General features: G+C 37.6%; 2 protein-coding genes across 5 annotated transcripts; both read right to left on the bottom strand.

Annotated features, from left to right (window-relative positions):
• Positions 1-6: 6 nt before the first annotated feature.
• Positions 7-18,896, bottom strand: LOC103453872 (protein SWEETIE). Of its 4 annotated transcripts, none has more exons than XM_008393454.4 (48): positions 18,414-18,896; positions 17,848-18,055; positions 17,490-17,596; positions 16,863-17,099; positions 16,671-16,760; positions 16,488-16,575; positions 16,306-16,367; positions 15,902-16,006; positions 15,244-15,333; positions 15,043-15,123; positions 14,727-14,795; positions 14,432-14,557; positions 13,624-13,727; positions 13,112-13,244; positions 12,821-12,927; positions 12,483-12,593; positions 12,143-12,310; positions 11,899-11,985; positions 11,636-11,729; positions 11,422-11,490; positions 11,219-11,341; positions 11,068-11,136; positions 10,870-10,974; positions 10,663-10,751; positions 9,966-10,122; positions 9,176-9,325; positions 8,902-8,951; positions 8,675-8,774; positions 8,520-8,576; positions 8,369-8,436; positions 8,114-8,207; positions 7,601-7,800; positions 6,961-7,105; positions 6,788-6,856; positions 6,069-6,125; positions 5,791-5,877; positions 5,552-5,680; positions 5,247-5,450; positions 4,665-5,126; positions 3,770-3,835; positions 2,891-2,988; positions 2,697-2,790; positions 2,396-2,534; positions 1,842-2,152; positions 1,619-1,753; positions 1,366-1,530; positions 1,145-1,270; positions 7-940 (listed from the first exon to the last, which is right to left on the bottom strand). In XM_008393454.4, the coding sequence occupies exons 1-48, from the start codon at positions 18,579-18,581 to the stop codon at positions 140-142; spliced, it is 6,654 nt and encodes a 2,217-aa protein (XP_008391676.3). In that variant the 5' UTR covers positions 18,582-18,896; the 3' UTR covers positions 7-139. The 4 variants fall into 4 exon arrangements, with proteins under 4 accessions (XP_008391676.3, XP_070668674.1, XP_070668675.1 ...); XM_070812573.1 differs by having other exon boundaries at positions 2,697-2,787; XM_070812574.1 differs by having other exon boundaries at positions 4,665-5,099.
• Positions 18,897-19,233: 337 nt separating this feature from the next.
• On the bottom strand, positions 19,234-23,706 carry LOC103453873 (glucan endo-1,3-beta-glucosidase 8). The gene is made up of 2 exons (XM_008393455.4): positions 21,225-23,706; positions 19,234-20,543 (listed from the first exon to the last, which is right to left on the bottom strand). The coding sequence occupies exons 1-2, from the start codon at positions 21,551-21,553 to the stop codon at positions 19,418-19,420; spliced, it is 1,455 nt and encodes a 484-aa protein (XP_008391677.1). The 5' UTR covers positions 21,554-23,706; the 3' UTR covers positions 19,234-19,417.
• Between the last annotated feature and the right edge of the window lie 331 nt (positions 23,707-24,037).

The raw sequence follows: 24,037 nt of genomic DNA, 5'->3' as shown, positions 1-24,037 counted from the left end.
TCATCATACCATAATTTTTGTTTCTATGATTCATTAAAATGACCATAACATCAATACTGTTGTTAACTTAAAGAAGAGTACTACAATTCTCAATTTAACGTAGCGCCATCCGTCATCCGTCTAGGTTTCCGATGAATCTTTAACCAGACTGCTCGAGGCGAGACTTTTCGGAAGCTGCTTCTTCCTTGTCTTCTCTTTTATCACATACTTCCTCATCAAGTGGCAGAGGATCTGATGATACCTGCCCTGCTTTATCATCACGCTTCTCTTTTTTCTCCTGCACATGATGCCCTAAATTCATCTCAACTGATGCTTCAGCATCTTCACTAGGATGATCAAGTTCAGATGCCAAATGCTCAGTCGTCACTTGGTTCAACCCTGCTGCCCTTCCTTCTTGTCTGGAAACCACTTCCTCGTCTCTCATCAAATGCCGATCATCGTTTGGCCCGATAATACCGCTATTAGTTTGGAGATCACGGGGTTCTTCTGCCTCAGTATTGTTGGTTGGTGGGTTACCCTGTGGGGATTTTAGGCCATCAGGGGCATCTAATATCACCTCCCTTTCACCAGCCTCGTGATGGTCTGTATCGTTGACTGCATCCACGTTGTTGGGAGGTTGCAGAATAGATTCTCCATGAGTGCAATCACTCTGCGTATTCACTTCCAAGTCAGGTTCTTCCACTCTGCTTTCTACTTTCGGTTCACTTTCAGCTGCATTTAAAGCGGCAGGAAAAGACTGGAAAGCATCCCAATCATCTTCATCCTCTTCTTCCTCTTCGATTTCTTGTTCATCAGAAACAGAATGCGCTGTGGTGGCTGATGGCAGAGGTTTCTCTTTGCTTGCCTCTTTTGGAACCGGTAATTTTATCTCTAAGGACGGAGTTGTGGGCTTCAGCTCTGTTGCATTATGCTCTTGAGTCACAGACGCACGGATGAACCCCTGAAACGACACAAAGGGATTCCATTTAAATTCTGTTTGTAAGCGTCCATAAAAAGTTGAGCCTACAACTCCCAAGTCTTCCAGTTAGTTCCAACACGAGCAAAATACTTTTGCAAGACATATCCAATACAACGGCATAGAATACCATTCTTCAATCTGCAAAAGCAAGTGCACCCAACAAAGAAAAGGAAAAGGAAAAGACACCTGTAGTTGCTGTCGATGTGTTACAGGCATAGACAGCAATACATCCTTGAAGTGAACTGCTGAGGAAGGAAGCTGAGCAAGATGAGAAACAAGCCTTACAGCAGTGCTTCTTAATGTATTGACTTCCTGCCAATGATGCATGATTGGAAAACCATCAGTCAAACAAGTGATAAGAAGGCAGTTTGAATTTTAAAGGCTGTAGAGGCTGCTTATTTTATTACCAGTGAAGAACCTTCCTCTGAAGCCTTGAAAACCACGACTACGGCTTCCAGGAGTAAATTCATAAAACCTCTCTGGCATTCACTAGGTTTTGAAAGTGTTTGCAGCACTACTAAGAGTCTTAAGCATTCGCCAGCAACAGTTGCTGATTTTTCAGTTACAGGTTTCTGTCAACAAAAGACCTTCAGAAAGACAAATACCAGAGACTAAATGGGAAACGGGATTATAATTATCTAAAAGGATAGTCTGAAACACCTTTAAAGCATTCTGGATTATCACAAAAAAATCTGCTGTAAGCTCCCCAACAAAAAGCATTAAAAAATTGTTGCCTTCCGCATTTGGGGTTTTCTGTACCAAACTTTTTAGCAATTGTAACCCAATTGATTGAACCTGTGCACAATAGAAAAAAAATTATATGAAGTTTTGACATTCTTGGTAAAAATGACCATAAAAGTACAAAGAATGCATATGAACGTACCTGAACATTTGAATCGCTAAGTACAGTTTGAACACATTTTGTGCAGTATTTAAACATAGGATAATAGACGGAGTCACCATCTCTATTCTCATCAAGATAATCCATTTCATAACCCAACTTGGCAAATGATATAGTTTGTTCAATAGAGAAAGCAAGCTTTCTTTGCAGTAGTATGTGCAAGTCGGATCTCTTATTTTCCTGCAGATGAATGGACTTAATGCAATCCTCGGTCAAATCAGTCATCACATTCAGACAAGTTCCCAATAACTTTTGCATATGAAGAAGACCATCTTCACCAACACCGGATTTATCTGCGAAATGAATTCTGTTTAGCCTATTTTATTAATCAGAAGCCACTGTTTTATTAAAAAAATTTGGCATAGTCTTTGACATGAATATAGAAGGAAAAAAGGCCTCAAATGGATGTAGATGTGTAGGAATTAGTTGGAAAGTAAATTGACAACAATGAAAATGGAGGCTATGGAAGAATTTTGGTTTTTGATCAGATTAGATAAATAGACTGGTCAGATCAGTTTCATTATTACAATGCTCACCATCAATAAATCTTTTCAATAATAGACTTGTGCACTTGAAAAATTTGTCCACCTTGGAGAAATAAAACTCAGTCGAGGCTTCTCTGATTCCCTTGTAACCAATTAAAAGAAACGCCAATGCCGCAGAGACTAGTTGTGTCTGCGAGCCAAAACATGCAGTTCAGTGAAAAGATGAAAATTAGTGATTAACACAGTTGTTAAGAATTCTGTAAAAAACACAGTTACGAAAAAGTGCATGGCAATTGTAGAACTTAGAAATCATTCCCATTCAAACTTATAACAATGGATACACCTGACTGACCTTTGGTTGAAAACAGTTTACAAGTGTTTCTGCAGTGATAAATAATGTGGATATCAAATCCTCTGACGGTTTGTCCAGAGAAATTGCCTTACTACTGAACACAAAAGGGATGAACATTCAGCTGATTGAGGGTGATATCAGAAGTTTAAAATAAAAAAGTAAAAATAAGTGCGTAGATTGATAGATTCCAGTACCCTTGAAATACTTTGTAAAGATAAGCCAAACAAAGTTCCATTGCCAAATAAGCAAAGTTGTCCACTTCATAAAAAGATTCAGGGCAGTTCTTCACAATCTATTGAAAGAATTAAAATAAAACACCAATTCAGAATCTGTGACAAAGACAATACACACACAGAACTAATCTCTTATACGGCCTGTAAATGGAAGGTTCCCTGGCCAAATAGGTAAAGTTGTCCACTTCATGAAAAGATTCAGGGAAGTTCTTCACTTTTGAATGAATCAAAATAAAACCAAAATTCAGAATCTGTGACTGACACATTACACACACAGAACTAGTCTCTTATAAGGTCTTTACAGACAGAAATCTTTTTGACATTACAACTAGGAATCTCTGGCCACAATTTTCTAAACACATAAATATGCAGCCAACTTTATTAAAGGATATGATTCCTACCAAGCCAGCGCACTAAAATAAAAAAAAAAAATATATATATATATATATAAAAGTAAATAAAAAGCAACTTATGATTCTGCAGATCAACTTATTGTTCTGCAGATCCACATACACACTTTTATAGAAAGAGCTTAAGTTTAGCAAAGTGCAAATCGTTCTTAGACATATCAGTAGGAGTGTAAAAAGGCATGTTGGCTGTTGCGGCCTGCAGGTGGATGGTACCAAAGGAACTGGAATAGTAAGTAGTAATTGAACAAAAACATCATAAGATTCTGAAAGTAACAACTCACAATCCAAAGATAATTCAGCCTCAATTAATTGGTAAGAACTTCATCACATGTATTGTCTTAGAATATGAAAAATCAATTGTGAAGCAGCATAGATACTCATCATAATACTAAAAACGCCTTAAATTATCTAAGAAGACTTTTTTTATTACCTGTGATATAACAGACGCTGAAAGACTATCCCAGGAATTATCCATGCACATAGAATATGAGAAAACCTGCATCAGTCAAATATGAAAAAAGAATTACTACACAAATATCAAAGTTAACAGGTGCCCTGTATAATATTAGAAGACCAAAACTGGTGACTGCACAATTCAAAAGAAACAGACAGGGAACACGTAAGTGACATGTCAGATACCACTGTCATATTGATATTCCAAAACTTTTCTTAATTATAGAATTTGCAACGATGACACAGAGTTGGCGTCTACTTTCTCTTAACAAAAACTTATTTCAATGTTAAGAAGCATATGGCTTCATGAGTAACTCAACAGCACAAATAATGAATAGAAATCAATTAACTCTTAAATCAATCTACCATATTGCACCACACTGACAACATTGTAATGCTGCATCTTTAGGAAATGTTTACTAATTATAAACATATAAAGGGAGGTGGACTTTTGATTAAAAGATGTGAGTTGTACAATGTATGTGTGCTGCACTAGATTTTCTATTGCTGAGAATACAACTTATTCTGTTTGACTTGCAAACTCATTAACTCCCTTACATCGTAACTGATAAACAGAATAAAATTTGATGATCACTTTAGAAGGAAAGAAAACAATAATGAGCAGAACTATAAGGATCCAAGAATTTGAAGAGATCAATTAATAATTTATCTGTGACAGTCCTTTTTTTTCAATGTCTTTTGATTATTGCAACGCAGTAAAATGAGTAATTCAGACGCTTCTGGATTGAAGATGATCACTTCCTACGTAAAACTGCATATGAGAACATGTGGGTCTTTTCACAGGATGCCTATGCACACATTAGATCTTTTAGGAGTTACTAAGAGAAAGAGAAAAGGAAACGGATAGCCACCTGTAGCAGTTCTCTGCATATGTCCAGAGTGAGAAATCCCGCACTGGCAAACCTTTTGGTCGACAGAAACTGGAAAACCGGCAATGCAATTTCATATAACTTAATTCCTGGGAAAGATAACTCTTCACTAGCTGAATCTCCACCGTTACTAGCTTTAATGAAATAAAGTGGACTTTTCAGTTCACCAAGGGTAGAATATTGGCCCTGAAATAAGACAAGTAGAGCAAATCCCCAAAGAAATTGATATTCTTCGGATTCCAATTTAACCATGCCATGTCCAGACAATAAGTTATTGCTTGATATATTTTGAGTAGTGGAGTTTGAATACTCGTTCTCTTCAATATTCACAGGAACTGCATCCAATGCAATTGCCTGCAATATTACTGGCCACGATTCTTCTAAGCAAGGTTGCAACTTTGATGATACCAGAGGTGACTGAATTCCATCAAGAAATGGATTCCACTATGAGAAGAAAGAAATATAAGATGGTAGCCACAAAAACATTAAAAAAATTCATATTAGTGAAAACAAAGCACAAATGCAAAGGAGGAAAGCTAGCAGTTTTCCTATCATTTAGCTGACCTTTGTCTTGAGATGCAAGCACAAGAATACATAACTGTAATCCTTCAAAACACTAATCCAGTACTTCCCAAGCATACTTGAACTCTTTGAAAATAATGGTAACAATGCTAGATATTCATCGGGAACCCCAATATGGTGTCTCGTCAAGAATGCATATGTATAACATTTGAGAGAGGCATGAGCAGCAAGAAGTCTTATCTTGATCTACATTACAATTAATAAATTAGTTTACCCTTTAAAACGTAAAATGGATTCCTTCAATCAAGAAAACATAAAAACAAAGTTGAACAATGAAATTTATATACCTTGCATGAGACCCATTCTGCAAATGAAGGATAATACAGGTCCTTAAATTCATTCAATGGTCGTGAAATTAATGAATATACGCGTTTAACAGCAATTTGATCGCCCTTAATTATTCCACTAGTCAATATCTGTAATGACAATTGATTTCACATTGTCAGTTACACAAAAATAAAAAAAAAATAAAAAAATAGGAAGAAACCTAGGAAAAGATAAAATTAGAGTTGTCTTTATCGAGAACCTTCGTAGCGAGCTGGAAGCCTGCTTCCAATAGAATAGGGCCAGAGGACGAGTCTAAGGCAGTGCGGACAGCAGATACGAGTTGGGCCTGAATTTCATACAGCCTCAATTATAAACACCCCTCCCATTTCCCCCAATAAAAGAGAAACAGAAACTGAAACTCAGTTGAATCCCTCCAAGGAGCTATCACAGAGATAATGGACATCTTTTTGCAATTTAAAATCTATGTCCAGGAAAATAGAAGCAAGTGAAAGAAAAGCACAAACACTTCTGACATACCTGATACTGTTCTAGTAGAAGGTGCCCTGGAAGCTCCGGGTCAGGTGTCTTTTCAAACTGTTCCCAGCATCACAAGACAGAAATTTTTATGAACAAAACAAACTACATGATATAAGAATAAAATAAATATTTAAATTATACAAAGGAATTTGCCTAACTAGATAGCAGTGACATATAGGCTATGGTACAGAATGGATAATAGGATGCTCTCCCATCTCAGCCCAATGGGGGTATAAATTAAAAGACAGTAAGACAGGAAAGGGGAGTAGTAATTAATAGAAACCACTTCCATTTCAAAGATTTAGGGAAAATGAAAATAGAAGTCAAGTATGCATTAGAAAATATGAAGTGAAGAAGAGGTATTAAGAACTACATATGAAACATATCATATTCAATTACATATAAGAACTATTTTCTTTAATATTGAGGAACAAGACAAAGCCAAACAAAGTACAGGCGAGGCTTGGATTTGAGGAGCCCAAGCATGACTTAGGACTGTATTTGCAAATTTCTATATTCCATTATTCCTACAGGGTACATGTAGCACTTGTTCCATTGAAAGGACTGAGGTGGTTTTTCCTCAATTAATAATTAAGAAACATAATGAACAAATGAAAAATAAGATAAAATATCCAAAGAAATCCTAAATCTACCCAACCAAGTGGTGCTGCTGCGATAGCATATAAACTAGTAGAATAGCATGTCTTATACAAACTCACCTTATCTGTAATGGTACTCAGAAGCCCCACACCAATTGGCTGCATGTTTTCCAACTGGATCGTGCTTATCTAAGAAAATTAACAAGAAATGTCAGCTCTAACATGTATTTCAGGCATTTGATATGACATAATAAAAATTTAAAAGAAAAAACAAACAAACTTCACATCCACACCTGGTATGCAAGAGCTATAAGTTCTTGTATATGGAGGACGAGCCAATCACTAGAGGCCAGTCTATTAGTAGGTTGGCTCCTAGCAGTACAGAGATCAAAATGAGCCGGATTCTTTCCAACAGCTCTAGGTAGGTAACTCAAACACCTACAAAGCAACAAATTACTATATCAATTAAACAAAGAATAGCATAAGTTAAGACAAAAGTTCATGACTAGTTCTTTGAAAGGGAAAAGGGGGGTTGTCCTTGGTACGTGTCAAACACAATAGGGTATCTAAAGGCATGGGTTATGCACATTTACACCTTTCTTCTGGGTCGTACCGTATGCAGACTAAAATTAATTTTATGCTAAATGAAATTTCTTTCATCTGATATTTCAATTGCTACTTTAAAATCTATCACAAACTTCGTTGATTATTCTTTTCTTGAGGTCCATGACATAATAATCATAGGCACTTCTGCTGCACTTGCTTGTTTCTTTTTCATACAATGTCTATTTTTGCCTTGTGGAATCATGCCCTACACAAACTCGGGCTGCAGCCTTCAACATGTGTGAACTTTGGGCACATTTGGGGGTGTGCCTCTGTGCAGTAGATTTAATGCATAAATTCAGATAGTGCATGGAAAATATCATCACATACTCAGCAGCAAAAACTCTGGTTCGGTATCTGAGGTGTTTATCTCTGTTCAGAATACCATGGAGCACACCTGTGGTGCTAGAAACCATGTTCTCATCGTCTTCTCCAAAATTTACACTTAGGTCACCCTCTGTACCCTTTGAAGATTCATTTTCTAAGCTGCTACTACTATCAGCATTTCTTCGCGTTGATGTGGCAAGAATCTGAGAAAGATTTTGACAATTCACTGAATTAGTAATTATACTTTCCAAGACAAGACAGTTAATGCGTATAAATAAGCATATACAAAGTCTTCTTCCATCAAGAAAAAAAAAATGCTTATCAATCAAGAAAATTGGGGATAAACTGAGTTACAAAGTACTATAATTCTATTAACAAGAAGAAACCAAGCTCAATGAATAGAAGTATACAGGTATTCCAAATAGTTTTCGTCACTTTTTTTCTTTCAAAATTTACATCCAAAATGTTACTATCCGTGTGACACTCTGGATTAAGAAACAGACTAAAGGAGCTTACCACATTACGACAAATTGATATCCACTGAGATGGACAGGAAGGGCATGATGCATAGAGCAATCGCATGATTGTGGTGCGCACCAGATCCCCTATCCTACAAGGATAAAAATAAGGGGAGATACATTATTTTGCTTCTCTCTCTCTCTCTCTCTCTCTCTCTCTCTCTCTATAAAACTTAAAAATGAATGTCATAAAAAACCGGGGGATGGGGGAAGAACACACTACAAGAAACCAGGCTAAAAGTGAAGTAAATACTCAGAATCTGTTTCTTCATCCAGCATGTGAAATAACCTCTCCTCTATTTGCTCAACAACAATGGAGACCTGTATAATAGAGAATCAATGAATGATATGATTTATCGTGATGAGACTTTTATTTGAAGACGGAAAATAACATGAGGGCATACTGGATCTTTTTCAATCAGATGTCGTAGAGTGGAAACAGCTAGATGCCTTAATGCTGGCTGTTTGAAATAGGAGAGGAAAAAGGGTAGAACTTCATATTATGGAAAGAAGCAGAAATATATAAGCATATGAATTTCACCAGCCACAGAAACAAAACCTGTCTTGAGGCCAAAGTAGGTAGAAGAGTTTGCACATGGGTGTGCACGGAAACAGCTTGTGGTGCAAAAAGAACAAGTTGCTGGGTAAAGCGTACACTCCTACAACAATAATAGCTTTTGAATGGAGCCAATTTCTATTCTCTAACAAAAAACCGAAACAAACAATTGCAGAAGAGAACATATTACATGAAAACTAAACAAGGGTTGAACAAATTGGAATACATACTCGAGCATCGTTGCTGTTTCTTGCCCAGAGCTTATCTCTGAAACAACAGACTACAAAAATAAAAATTGAAAAAAAATCAACAAATGGACATCAGTCATTAACTATAATATGAATGGAAAGAGATGATAGTTAGTCTGTTGAAATTTCACCAAGAAAAATAAAATTAAACTTAATCAGTATGTTCTGAAATATGCCAATTCCAAACATGATAAAACATATTAGCATTACAGCAGAAGCTCAGAGGCAGTGGAAAACTATGATAATAAAATAATACCTGGCAACGTGAAAAGAAAATACTGCCAGGGGCAAGTTCAGGACCAAGAACAGCAACAATAGCATTTATAAGACGACCAACACCTTGCTGAAGTGCAACCCATCCATTCTCTTCGGACAAAAGAATTTCCAGAGCAAGACCTAGTGTTGCCTACAGAGAAGAAATGTGACAAGAGAACATGTTGAGTCAAGTACAAACTAAAAATTCATCTGCTAAGAGGTACAAATCTAAGATGACAGTCTGCTCTAACAACAAAACCTAACAAAAAATACACATAGTTAGAACTTAGAGGCTATTAGTTATCACTGATTAAGAAAACCCTATCAGTTAATCTACTTCATATAAGGGCAATCACTTTTCAGTACACAATACAAGACATATCGATACTACTCACAAATGTATCAGTTAAACAAGGCAGCAGAGTAATTCAAACAAATGTCATTTATTCACCATCAATACCTTTGATAGTTTACAAACAGCTAATCAGCATAACATTTGACTTTTAATACGAAGTATCACGTTGCCTCAGAGATACAAAGGTCAAAGCATGCCAAAAGTTTCTGTAAAATCACTTCGAGGTCTAAATCAACGACAACATACTTATCCAAGTTAACGAAGCAATTAGTAACAAAAATAATACCATCTCAAGAGACCGCTGAACAGAATCTAACATAAAAAGATACCACAACAGTTGCAAATTTCTTTCCTTCTATTGCCAAAAATGTATTCAGTTTATGCCAATGTAAATAGCATTACTTTAACACATACAACAATTAAAAACATGAGTTACCTGGACTTGAGATACAAAGGACAAGCCAGCAGCTTCAATGGTCAACAGAAGCCCATGCAAAGACCATATCTGTAAACCAGCTATTGAACTTTTAGAAAGCAACGAGATTGAGCTCACAGTTGAAGGCACTAAAGTTGACAATGCCATGCCTCCTGCACTGCAGGCATAATATGTAAGGACAGTGAGAAAAAGTATAACTTCTACTTAAGATATCTAGTTCACCATCAAAAGGATCACTTATTGAAAATTTAAAAATCAAAGGAAAAAAAAGGATTGGCAAAGATATCAGGTAATGGTAGGACACAAGAAAACAACTCACCCTAAAATCTGCATGTGATGTGATAAACAAACAATAGTTTTAGTGTACATATATATAGACCTAACTCAAGTGATTATCACAATTGTCTCCCCCGGATATGAACTATATATCAACTGCAAATGGCTCATGAGTTGTGACTCGCATTCTGAGGTAACTTTCAAATTTAATAGCACCAAGGGAGGTGCAATGCAAGTGTGATACAACGACACCCACCTTCAGGCATGTATCTGCTTCATAGAAAGAGGTTGCAAAAGAAAGCAATAGAATAGACTTCTCTATATGCTACTTAAGATTAAGACTTAATATTTAAGAGTACCAACTCAGAATATTCCTGTAAATATTCATAAAACGAACTTAAAAGGAATTTCAATATGTCACCTGCGATGAATGCAGCCAAGAGCAAAAGCAATTGATCCAGCATAGTTTGAATCTGTTGCCCCAGTTAGGTCACCAAGCAGAGATCTAGTCTGTTTGACACCCAAACAATGAATCAGAGTGGGAAGGAAAGACGTGGTCAAAGGGAGAGAGAGAAAAGGAAAGCTGCACAGTCAGCAACATGACAGAAATTCGAAGAACAAAACTGACCATTCTTGCTGTAAAGATATCGTTTCCAAGACGAGCTAAAAGACCAAGACATTCTGATGAAGCCCTACGTTGTGATGGACAGATGTCTCCCTCTGCCAGAATGCTCTGTTAAATTAGGACAACAAATGTCAGTACGGATGGTGTGTGAGCACCACACTTCCTGACCAATAACATATCCATCTTTATTAAATTAGGCACCTGAAATATCGCCTGTGCGGAATTTAGTATCTCAAGTGATAATGGCTGGGGACGCAAGGAAAGCAAAGCCTGAGGAAAGCATTTAAACATGAATTTTAATGCCAGACATTGCAAAACAAGATATAGTAGATAAGAAAAGTAAAACCAGCACCTTAAATCCAGAAAGTAACCCCACACATATATTGGTTATGCTCGCTGCATGCCATGGTTGCTTTTTTCCAGCTTTCAGGCACTGCTCAATCATTCCAAGAAGTGACAGCATCCCCCCACTATCCTGGGATGTTAGTTCCAACTGATGTCAACGACCAACCAGTCACTTGTAAGAGAAGTCCAAATATGACAAAGTTTCCGTACCTGAGAGGCAAACAAGACGCCAAAGCAGAGGAGCATCTGGTTCACCAATGTCTTGTTTACTGGTTCCGGCTTCATAAGCAAGTTTAAAAAGTAACTATCAGTATTGACAGAAGGATGTCTCTATAAACATTAAGTACAGGAGCTGACTTAAATAGCTTCAACATAGCAAAGCTAAAATAAACAAATCTGATTTACAACAGTTAAAAAACCGTACCTGAGGAAAGCTACAAACTTCATTCTCCCAGACACAAGGAATAAGGCCGTTTTTGCCACCTTGAAAAGCACGAAGTTCATCTTCAAACCAATCTCTAAGTAAACACAATTAACAATAAACAAGTAAACACAATTAACAATAAACAAATATCACCTGAACTGAAAAAGAAGCAAAGAAAACGACTGAAAGCTCTGAAGCTCTGACAAAATTAAATTACAATGTTCAGTAGTAGTTTAAAACAAAGCCGGTGGAAAGGTAGACACCTTCCAGGAATCCAGGGACCCAACCATGCATCTCTTTTGTCTAACAGAAACCTCAAGCATGTACTTTCTTCACATCCAGAAGCCTCTCTTTTATGTTAGCAACAAGGAAAAAAATCCAAGTCAGACACAAAATAACATTTAAATAGGTCTTGGCAGTTGAGCTAATGCCCTTTTATTTACAACAGAAAGAAAATAGAAGTCAAATGCAAGGTAATGCGACAGTATAATAGGCAGCTAACTTTACATGAATGGGCTTGTGCAAATTTGAAGGACCATGGGGTGGTCATTCTTATATGCTGTTGGATCAGGAAGAGACTGGTAAGCTATTAATGTCCGGATGATAAATATATCCAAAGCAGGCTTCACATTTGGCAGTTGCTTGGCTGCTATCAGCGATATATACGATAAAGCCCTGCATTCCATCTCATCTTAGAAAATAGTTTTGAGCATGATCTAAAAGTAACACAGCTTCTGATTTAAACTGAGCATATGAAACTTGTCCTTGTACAGCAAGACATGCAGCGACCAGAACCAACCATAAATTGGACAAATTAGAGAACAAAATTGAGATAAAACGAACTTACCTACTCAGGTATACAAGTACAGGTTGAAGGAAAATCCCGTTATTCCCATCATTAGGAGAAAGAAAGCATCTTAAAAATGCAGTAAGTGCATCAACTGCAGCAGACCACATGCTACAAGGCAACAAGATGAAATTGTTAACCGCTGAAAAAGAAATTAGTCATGTACACCCTAGCCCTACTTGTATCAGATAGTTCAATCGTACTGCAATGGCTAATGCATTAAATACCTTGAGAATCTCAAAAGTTTAAAGACAGAAGCAGGAAAGTGCAGTAAACTGAGAGAGTTTGGAATATGAGGACATAAGCCAGTATACAGAAATTATACAATACATACTAACCGTATCCTACTCGTCAAATCTCCAGTTTGGTTGGTTTCATCATCTGGATTTCCAGTAAAGAGGGAAGCCCACAAGGAAAGAATATCAAAAACCTGGTCTTCAAGTTCCTGCATGCATGAAGAAAATCCCCTTAACATACAAATAGTATATCTTTTAATTCAATAATACAAGCTCCTTGACCTGTGACTTGAAAGGTAAAAGTAGATTAGGATATCTAATGGAATCGATGACATGACTGAACTGAATATTGCCTAGTGAAGAAAATTAAAAGATACAGGGATGATCTTCTACCTCCTTTGGCATAGAAGCTAACAGGGATGACAAAAGTAACCAACCAGCTTCTTTTTCAATTGTAGCTGCCATAGGGTTCCGACTAGATTCATTCAACATCTTCTTTGAAACTTCAAGGATTGACCTGGGCAATCTGGGATAGCAACACGTAAAAACTAGCTTTAAAAAACCAACAGTTCACAGTGACAGGAAAAAAAATAGGTTGAATGTAACAATGACCAGAACAATAAAAATCTACGCCAAATATGAAACGGTGGAATTCAAAGGCCCCCAGCAGTACATATGACATGAAGAAAACAAATTAAAGATAAGGAAACAAAAAGTACAAAACTGCTCCAACAAGTGATACTAAGAAAAAAGGTGATAAATAGCCAACGTATCTACTTCTGTTTCTTGGGAATAAGAAGGCTTCTATTACAGCTAAGCCACAGAACCAATGACTGGGTATCTCCTATAGATATCTAATTCTTATTTGTTCCTTGTGGACACACAAAATAAGATGACATCTTTACCTGGCAGGAAAACCGAGAGGTAATTTTGGGGAAATGGACACCAGAGCTGCCAAGACAGTAGCCTGTCCATGCAAAGAATCAAGCTCTAATTGCAAAGTGCTCCCCTGAGAAACATAAATAAGAGCAATTTACTTAACAGATGCCATAGTTAATAGGACACATTCCAAAGCATGCTTACAATCGACAAACAGAAATGACACTGAAAAGTTTGTCATTATTCCACTGGCCCAAGATTCCTAAAAGTGGTTTGCTAACTTTAAACTGTGCTCTGAAAACATTGATACTTCAAAAAAGAAATTGCGAAAAGTTGGATGCTTCATGAGAAGGACCAACAAAACATGGCAACAAGTGATTTATGTGGGAGACTATATGTAGAAGCGTCAACCGAAAGAGGTACCACCAGCTCAGCTGACTAACCAGCTAGAATATGAAACACTGTGGTATGAAATACCGTGGCATGGGCAAAAAGAACATGTAACAGCTATAATATGAAGCCACGACCGGAAAGCAGAATACAGGAAGAGAAAAACTCCAGGCAGTTACCATCAAAATAAACAGGACTAGTTTGATAAGGCACTATGACTGACATAGGCATGCTGGTGAAAGAACAAACAAAAACAGAACAGAACAAAACAAAACAAAACAAAACAAAACAAACAAGCAACAATAGCTACTACTACCACCAACAAAAACTTTCAAAACTTGCAAATGAATAAACAAGCTACATACATTATCATAAGACAAATAAATTGACCAGAAATCAATAAAATGAAGTCGAAAAGACATAATAGTCAACATTGCATCGCACCTTCTCATATGCCACATTTTCTCTCAAAGCATTTAGCATGGTCACTCCATAAGAAATTAAACCACCAACACAGGTGGGATCAACCTCAGCCAGGGCACGTAATGTCAAAGCAGCCTCAATTCGAACCTGACCAAAGATTATCAATTAAACTTCAACTAAGAGATATCATATCGATGAAAGGAGAATAATAATTTTAATCTATCAAACAACCGACCCCACTTATTAGTGGGATAAGGCTTGGTTGTTGTTGTTATAAAGACCTTTGCCTTCAAATAAGAAAGAAATCAGAGCTTACAAGTTGTGAAGAATGAGATACTGCTGCAACAACAGTGTTGTCAAGAACTTCCTTGAAATCAACTGGAACCTGCAAATTGATGGAGCAAACACAGCTTCCCAATTAACTACAAGAGGAACAACAAACATCACGGTGTTCTTCCATTCTATGATGTCAATCAGCAAGAAAAATGTTCAAGATATAACTGATAATGTGAACATACCATATTAATATTTAAATGGAATAATTCCTCAGGAGATCAATATGTAAATAACATTACAACCATACAAAAGTTAAAAATAAGAATTGATTATTATATCATTGAAGAGACACTTACCTCTCCCAGCGTTTTCAGGGTATATGATGCAGTACGTAGGGCGGCAATTTTCATGGAAGGACTGGCATCTAGAGACATAAGCTGCAAGTTTCATAAAAACATTCAATTACCAAAGGATAGCACAGAACAACAGGTAACCATCAGAAGATTTAATTGAAAGAACACCTCCATGACAACAAAACAGGAAATAATTTAGATAACCTGATTCCCAAGAAAACCCAAAAAACTCCTTTGCGTAGGCTCTGCCATTTGATCAGTAACACCAACACGAAGGATATAGAGCACACAAGCCTTGAGTAAATGAGGGATAATGGTCAGTTCTTTAAATTAAAGAACAAGATGATTCATGACAACATTAGCAATCAATGAAGTTGTTACAGTAACTCATATTATGGATCCATCAGATTTAGGTAATAAAAAGCTGGGTCATGTACATAATGGAGCAACCGTCTTATTTTTAAATGCATGATGCATCAAACTTGTACTGCTTCTTATACTGATAAGTTCATCCTTATTCAGCAACTAAAGAAAAAATAGCATCACAGCCTTGGAATCGGAGTGTACTTTCATCCTTCAAATTCCAGAATATCTAGACATGCACCAGTATTTATTTCTCAAAAGTGCTAAAGAAAATATATCACATTGTTCATGCTGGCGGCATAAAGCAACCTGTAATTGAACTCGTGCAAAGAATGTAGCCTCTAAGCTTTTTTTTTTTTTTTTTTTTGAGAAACTAAAATTTATCAATTCTTTTTACAAAAACAGAGCTTAAAAGAGAATACATATTATATTAAAGAGTTGAAGGCCATATTGAATAAAAGAAGAAAGACTTGAAGGCCATGAATTTGTAGAAGAATACCAGTGCATGGGCATCAACAGAATTATCGGAACAAAGCATTTCCATAACCTGAATTGCATAGTTTTGTAGCTCACTATCTGGATGCATGTATTTTAGACGAATCGCCTGCAATATACAATCCAATAATAAATAAGCACTGCTACTCAGGCCAAAATGTAAAATAACTGCATGCTCCTTTCCAGCCTAGGGGGCAGACTGGTTTAGGGAACACCATACAAAACAGACGTTAAATGCAGTGAAACCAAATTAACGGCAGAAATATTGTTAAATGGATAACACTTTCTTGTCAAATAAATTATCCGTATTCAAGATGGTTTTGGTCCATGGAATTCAACTCAGGATTCACCAGAACAACAAAAGGAGAGGGGAAAGAAAAAGGAGAGGAAGTCAATATCAGCATCTACCTGTAAAAAGAATACCCAAGACAAGGTTATGCCAACTCGCACGTCCTTTGACCGAGCTCCAACTACACATTGGAAACTTTTAGTTTCACTAATGCCATGAATTATGAACATCTTTCAAATTCAGTAGCAGGAAAAGTCTTAATGTAAGGGCACCCACACTAGCAGGAAAACTACAAAAATACCTTTTGTGAAAGGCAAAGCTAAATGTCTATGCAAACCACCTTCCAGTTTCTTTGCTGGAGGGAAAGGTCCTTTCCCCCTTGGTTGAACCTAGGAGCAATGTAACATATTACGGTTAGGCTGGTGACCTAGTTAGATGAAACTTCGAAGAGATAAGGAAAAATATCACAGAAACATATGCAAACCTGTGCATGAGGATTCATTCCAAGAGCAAGCAACGAACCCAATGCTTCAGCAAATGCATCACGGACAGAAGAAACAGGATCCTCAAGGGCCTACTATAAGCACCGGCCAAATGGGTAAGTTTAAGACTGAAATATGAAACACTCAAAAAGTACAAGACCAACCAGGAAAACTTGGCAATGAAAAGCATCTACCTTGACACAATAAGAAGCTGAACTGTCTAGCTCTCCCACCCCTAGACCAGGTCCTCCAATAATGGCAAATGCCTTCAGACATCTTGCAGCAGCAATTCTAACAAGAAATGATTTATCACCAACTGCAAACCGCATGATGAGACGAAATGCCTCTGTATATGCTGAAGCCGCTGCGTTTCCACCAGAGCCTTCCAAAGCATTTTGAAGCATGTATAAAGCTTCTTGTCTCACAAATTCCTGAGTTACATGCAGTTCAACTTAGAGGTGCAACAAACAAGAAAAATCAAGAACCCAAAAAAGAAAACATAAAATATATTCAATATTCAATCATATGGCATGCCTACGGAATACTTGGGGGAGAATGCTTATTTCAAAGTATGTTGAGTCTTGACTAGTACTTCCCAACTATTTAGGAATGACCATAGGGTCCTTTACTAGTAGAAGCAGTAAAAATGTCAGTGTGAACATAGAGTTCCTAAAAGCATTGTTCACTCGGTACAGAAAATGACAAAGACACTTCATCCCTTTCCACTTCTTTCATAATGAAAGTTTACTGAAAATTTTATACCAATAAAAGGAAAAAAGCTAAAAATATTAGAGCAAAAATTACAGATACGATGAAACTACCTCATTAAACTTGAAAAGTTTCGTGGCAATGATAGTCGTTTCAAGTAAACCCGATGTGATTCGCCTCCCAAAATGTCTATATAATTCTCCTAAGCACTGTGCAGCACCTACATCATAGTATTTGAAATGATAATTATTAATGTTAAAACAAAACACACACACACGCACAAAACAGAAAACGGAAAATGTTAAATGCACTAAATCAGGAAAATGCCTGAGTTAAACTATATATAAACAAATAGAAACAGTGGTTAGGAGTTAGACCATATAACCTATGTACTGAAGAGGTACATTACCAGTTTACACAAAATGCACATAAAAGTGGAATACATTAATAGGTCCGGTCATTTCGACTAACCAGCAACTTTTTGTGGTTCATTCCTCCTTCCATCAGAAAGAAAGCCTTGGAGACTGCTTGCTCGAGAGTATATGGAAATGCCATCTCCCTTAGATATAACCCTCGCCATAGCAACTGAAGCCAGATGGCGGACAGGTCGCCGAGCACCAAGAGTAAGCAAGGAATATAATGCGTCCTCGCATCTCCTTTGCCACAACAAAATGGATTCCTGCAAGTCATCAATTCAACACCAACCGTTAACAGTTTACACGTACAGAAATTTATCCATTAGTCAGAACAAATACTATAATGTACTAAAGATCTAATCAATCCAAGTGATGATATGTATAACTCGGCCCCTACAATTTGAAAACTATTTACAAGAATTCAGGATCTAATCAATCAAATCAAGATGCGGACTCATCAGTCAGCCAGTACCATGGGCAAACAAGGAAGGAAAATATCAAGTCTAATTCCCAAGGATGCTCTACTTAGTAGATATATACCAAATCAAATCCCAATTCGGATGCAGAATAGAATGTACTAAAAACTGAGTAAAAGTGGAAAGACAATGAAGTGAGAGGGACCTTGGGCTCTTCGTTAATGGCGGATATGAGATCGGAGAGGAGATCGAAACATAGAAGTGGCTCCTGAGGCTTATGGGATGCTGAGGCGACTATGGACTCCAATTGCGCTACCAATACACCGAACTGAGAGAGGGGCGCATTCTCTGTTGTCACATACTTCTTCGCCATCGTGGAAGCGGCAGTAGAATGATCAAGGAAGACGGACAAGATTGAGAAAACTCAAGTAATACAGTAAATAAACAACATTGGAACTCTGGTATTTGGACTGGGACGATGAATCTTCACCGTCAGGGTAGCTGTGGGGTCAGTGCAGTCTGGTTGAGGAGGTACGGGGGCCGTGCGCGACGCAGGTGGTGGTGGAGCGAGAGAGTCGAGCAGAGAGGAGTTCCTTTGTTTGGGACCAAAAGGCGACAAATGGGGTGGGAGACTAGTTTTTTCACCTTTCCATTTTCACCCCAAATCTAATGGCGAATCTTCTAATTTGCCCTCCTAGACGGTGTAGTGCGGTTTAATTTGGTTTGGCACTTAAAATATAACCAAATCAATTAGCATTTAATTGTTCAGTTTGGTTCGGTTATAATAATCACCAAATAACCTATAATATAGTGATATGTGAAACAAATTAAATTAATAATTAAAAAACAAATAGTCGATTCGGTTTGGTTTTGATCGGTTTGGTTTTAATGACGAAATCGCAACAGCAATGGAAGTGGTGCTAGTTACTAAACCTTGTATTTGTTTTGTTGGTGTGTCAATCCAATTTCATCGGATGTCTATCAAAGGGCCTAAACAAAAGTATATTTGTGAAAACGAAGGAAGATAACAGAAAATCCGATAACAACATGCATTAAAATGGGTCTGGAAATACAAGGCGGAATTTGAAGCTTTAAGATATCAATTTTCTTTAAATTGATCTGTGAAACCAAACTAATCCCACAAGGCCACAGAAGAATGCACCAGGCAAAAGAAAAACAAAATAGTACATCCGAGCCATCTACAAAATCCTACAGCAACAGCAAAGCGGACAGTAACATAGCTAGCAAGGCTACCAATACGGAGGAGGAGGAGGACGGTCTTAGAGAAAATGCAGATGAAGTTGCTATCTGAATTATGAAATTGCAATTCCCTTGTGAGATGTTCTGTGTCGTCAACGTAGCCAAACCTTGGAAGTTACACGACAGATCATCCTGATTCTGAACCTGGTAGTACATATTAAACGCATACGAAGCATTCCCGTTTGCATCCAAATTGTTGCAAGAAGAACCATATTCCAATGCCGTGCAATCCGAAAAGGTGCAAGCATAGTTTATGTTATCTGCCAGTTTGCTCACATCTTTGGCATTCGGGTTAAACATGCACCATTTTTTTGAAAGATACTGCACATTCTTTGCAGGCACTAGTAACTTGTTTTGACCCTGACCAGAAAGATCGACCGGGAACTTGGGCTGTCCATCATAACGGAAAATTCCCCAGTGACGCTCAAAACTTCCTGGAGCAATGCTCTTTGCATCCTCATCAATAAGTCCAAACAAGTAAACTTCAATATATCCAGGTCGCAGTGGGGTGCCTCTGTTGGTTCCAAGTCTTGGTAGAAGCCCGTTATAAAATCTCAAAGCATTACCTGCATTGGCATTCTTGTCCCCGTCTGTTGGCCATCCCACCTCCCCAACCACAATGGGCATATTCCCAAATCCCACTGCTTTCAGGGAAGAGACCAAGGTATCAAAATTAGCATCGAAAACATTGGTGTACTGAATCCCAGTGCCTGCATCAACAATGGGATTGGTATCCCCATCAAAGAAGGCATAGTTGAATGGGAAGTCGTCATTGCCATATAAACTCAGGAAAGGGTAGATGTTTATTGAGAAAGGCGCCTGATTTTTGTCTAGGAACTGGACAATCTCAGTCATTAGTTGAAGAATATCAGTCCGGAACCTTCCTGCAGATGGCACGGGGTTGTTTTCTGGTGAGTTGTAGACATCAGCATTTAAGGGCACGGTAGCCTTTACCGAATCTCCAACTCCAGCTTCGTTAAGGGCATTTTGAATGTTCTGAAGTGCTGGGAACGTAACATTCAGGAATGAACCATTGTACGATGTGAGGAAAGGCTCATTCCCAACTGCTACATATCTGAAAAAATAGCAAATATGATAAGAAAACAGAAGAGTTTGTAGCAGGACTTTGTTTTCAACAAAGCCGCAGCCTTGAAATAAAGCCCGCTCACACATTAGTAAGGACATAGATACAGCATATCAGTATGATAATTCCTTGCTCCAATGACATAGTAAAGCAGAGAAGAAGAGAAAATAAAACAACAATTTCCATGTTTGACTCCTTAGATCTTTGAAAAAAGTTGCTGCCTAAATTATTGTGCCGTGTTAGTAGTTCCGGGGAATTTGCCTCCAAGAAGGGATACATGTCTAACAAATTTCATCCATCATTCTGAGACTGGTACTTAAGGAAGTGCATGTACTCCATAACAGCAGACAAGAAAAAAGAAAAACTACAAACTGGACTGAAACAGAAAGACGAATCAACTAAACTAACCGGATACCGGATCGGATTTCCAGACAAATTTATGAGAAGAAAATCAAAAGGGCCCATGAACAAATCATAATCAGAAATTTCAAGCCAACCAGCAAGCAATTCCAAAGTAGTTCTAGGTGCTGTGATAAATAATACATCTAAAAATAGAGTAGGACAGTCATATCATGTAAGCATTGGTCACAAAAGCAGATTCGATAGCAAAATAGCAATAACAATGAAATCAATCTGGACTATAAAAGGATCTAAAGCAAACTGAAGTCATACTTGATGTTAACTCCTCCGTTGAAATTGTAGCGGGTGACGTTGCGGCGGACCCATTCTTTGGCACGTTTGTAGCTGGTCATGACAGCCAGCTGATCATTAGGAATAGCAACCATGACCTCAAGACCACTGCCAGCCAAGGCACTCATGGTCGACTCCTCTGCATCGAAAAGCTTCACCTTCTGAATCCCATTGTCCTTTAGCATCTGAACCACCGTCTCCGGCGGCAACTTGTGGGTTGCCATCGTTCCCCAATTCACACCAAGACCTTCCACACCACTGCAAACACACAACACAGCCACCGCAACCAAAACCCACATCATCCTTTCCATGTTTTCTTTTCCTTTTCTTTTGCGGTAAAATTCTGGGTTTATCGAAAAGGCAGGGGAGGAGAGAAGGGAACAAAAGCAAAAGGCTTTATAGTGTAAATAGGACGATAAATAAGAGATGAAAGATCAAGAGGGAAAAAAAAAGGAGTTTCCTTTATGCTAACTGAAGAGAAAAAAGAGGGAAAGAGTTGCAGGTGGGTCGGAGAATCGGCGATATTCCAGTGACTTTATTTTTCCCACGAAAACTGAGAGGGGGGTAGTGGAGAAAGAGGGCGATCGATCCGATCCGATCCGATCCGATCCAATCCCCAATATTAGGAAGTGGGAAAAAGGAAAGCTGATGAGGAATGAGAATAATAATAATAATAATAATAAAAAGAAGAAGATGGGTTAGTGGGGAGGGAGGGAGGGTGTACAGAGGGAAGTTTTACCACTCCACACGTTTTAGTAAAGTGACCTCCAATCCAGAGGAGTGAGGACACCCACCACCACCTGGCTTTGGCTTTGTCTGGCTGGTCGAAAGCCCTCACTCAAAGACCGACGTTATACTCTCTCTCCTTATGCAGATGCATGTATCGCAATCAATATATATATGAATCTGAACAAATTCAAAAACCCAAAAACCCGTATACGTAAAATGGTCAGAAATTCCAACAATTTTGTAAAGGAGAACAAAAGTCCAAATGATGAAACGACAAGGACAAAACCCAATTTGTGGTTCTGGGCTCCGGGAGTGTCTGTCGGTCTGTCTGTCTGTCACAGACTTCTCGGTTTTCAAATCGAGGGGAAAGGGAAAAGAGGGAGCTCCTCAACTCTAACGGCTAGAAATTGATTTTGTCACGCACGGTTTGAGTTTTGAAAACCTCCCCCTAACAGTAATAATAATAATAATATCTACTCCTCTGACTTTCTGAGCACCAGAATAAATTATTACCAGTAACGAATATTTTTAAAAGTAAATTTCGAAAAATTGGGGAAGGGAATAATAGTGAGCTGCCAAGTGTATGTCTGTCTCTTAGGCCCGGTTGGGTTGGATTGCTTTCTTTGTTTCCGGTTCGATTCCGATGTGCAAAGTTACCTTTTGATGCATCATCAGAACAAAAGCACTTGTCTTTTTCTCTTTCTTTTGGTTTTTCGATTCCAAATATTGCAACTTTCAGACAGTTAGAATCCGAACAAGTTCCATGCTTTGTTTTGTTAATTTCGTCCAAGTAATGAAAAAATACGTCAATTAAATTTAAATTTAAATGTTTGGAAAATCTAAAAGTTAGGATATAGCTCGGTGATGACGTGGCCCACTAACCCCTAACTCCGCCCGACATACCACGTTTTTTCCCACTACTATTTCTCATGGCAAGCCAAAGGGTAAGACACGGAGGATGGCACCGTCATATCGACAAGTGACCGTGAAGTTGAAGGAAGTAATTGGCGTTTTCACTTTAAATGGTCGCCTTGCGATGGTAAGATCCGATCCAATTTTTTGAGATTGGAAAAGAAACACAAACAGGGTAGGAGATGTTAAATATTAAACTTAAAATTTAAATTTGAAAACTTATATAACATTTTAACATCTCTTAAAGTTTCGGTTTCCACCTAATATGCCAAATTTAAACATAAAATGAAAATTCGTAAATACTTTCTTCGCATTGAGAATAAAAGAAAGTGGATTAAAAGGTATAAAAATATTTAAATATTACATTGGTAATGGAAAAAAACAAAAAAGCAATGCTTTAAACTAATAAAAAGCATTTAATTATTAAAAAAAATTGAAGGCACTATAGCAGGGGGGAGGGGGAGAGGTGTTATCCCATGTTATGCTATATTAGATTTGGTTTCTCGGTTAAAAAACATTAATGCTGTCTTTTTACCATTATTGCTAATTTAGACATTTTGAGATGCTCTAATGTTTTCTTTTATTTTTCTGGTAAGTAAAGTAAAACTTTTTTATACTAATAATACTCTATAAAAGAGTAATTTTAAGTTAATCATAAAAACATTGGTCCCAACTTACTTGGGCCAGTATTAGTATATAAGAATAAACATACAAGTCATACTATTTTAGACCTTGTAAAGAAATTTACAAAGGATTATCATTTAATACTACGATCTAATGATATTTCTCTTTATTGGTAAATGAAAAGTCTTATGTTTGACTTTCACCAAAGACGAATTTGAACCGCATTATTACTAGCATATTATGAGACTTAGCCTACCCGCCTACTCTCTTAGTTTAAATAATATTGATTGTTCAAACAAAAAAGAAATTTACAAAGGATTGAAAGAAAAACATCATTTAGCTTGTGAAATTTCTATGTCGAGAGAGAGAGAGAGAGAGAGAGAGAGAGAGAGAGAGAGAGAGAGATATAGGTGTGTGCAAAAAACCAAAAAAAAATGATGAGATGATCATTAGTTGAGGGCCAAGGCCTGCTGCTTGAGCCTGATGAAAAAAAAGCGCCTGCCTGAGCCATGTGGAATAATGGAAGGTAA

Source organism: Malus domestica, chromosome 14 (assembly GCF_042453785.1).
Source record: "Malus domestica chromosome 14, GDT2T_hap1".
NCBI classification, from domain to species: Eukaryota; Viridiplantae; Streptophyta; class Magnoliopsida; order Rosales; family Rosaceae; genus Malus; species Malus domestica.
This window is presented reverse-complemented; position numbering and strand designations above follow the sequence as displayed.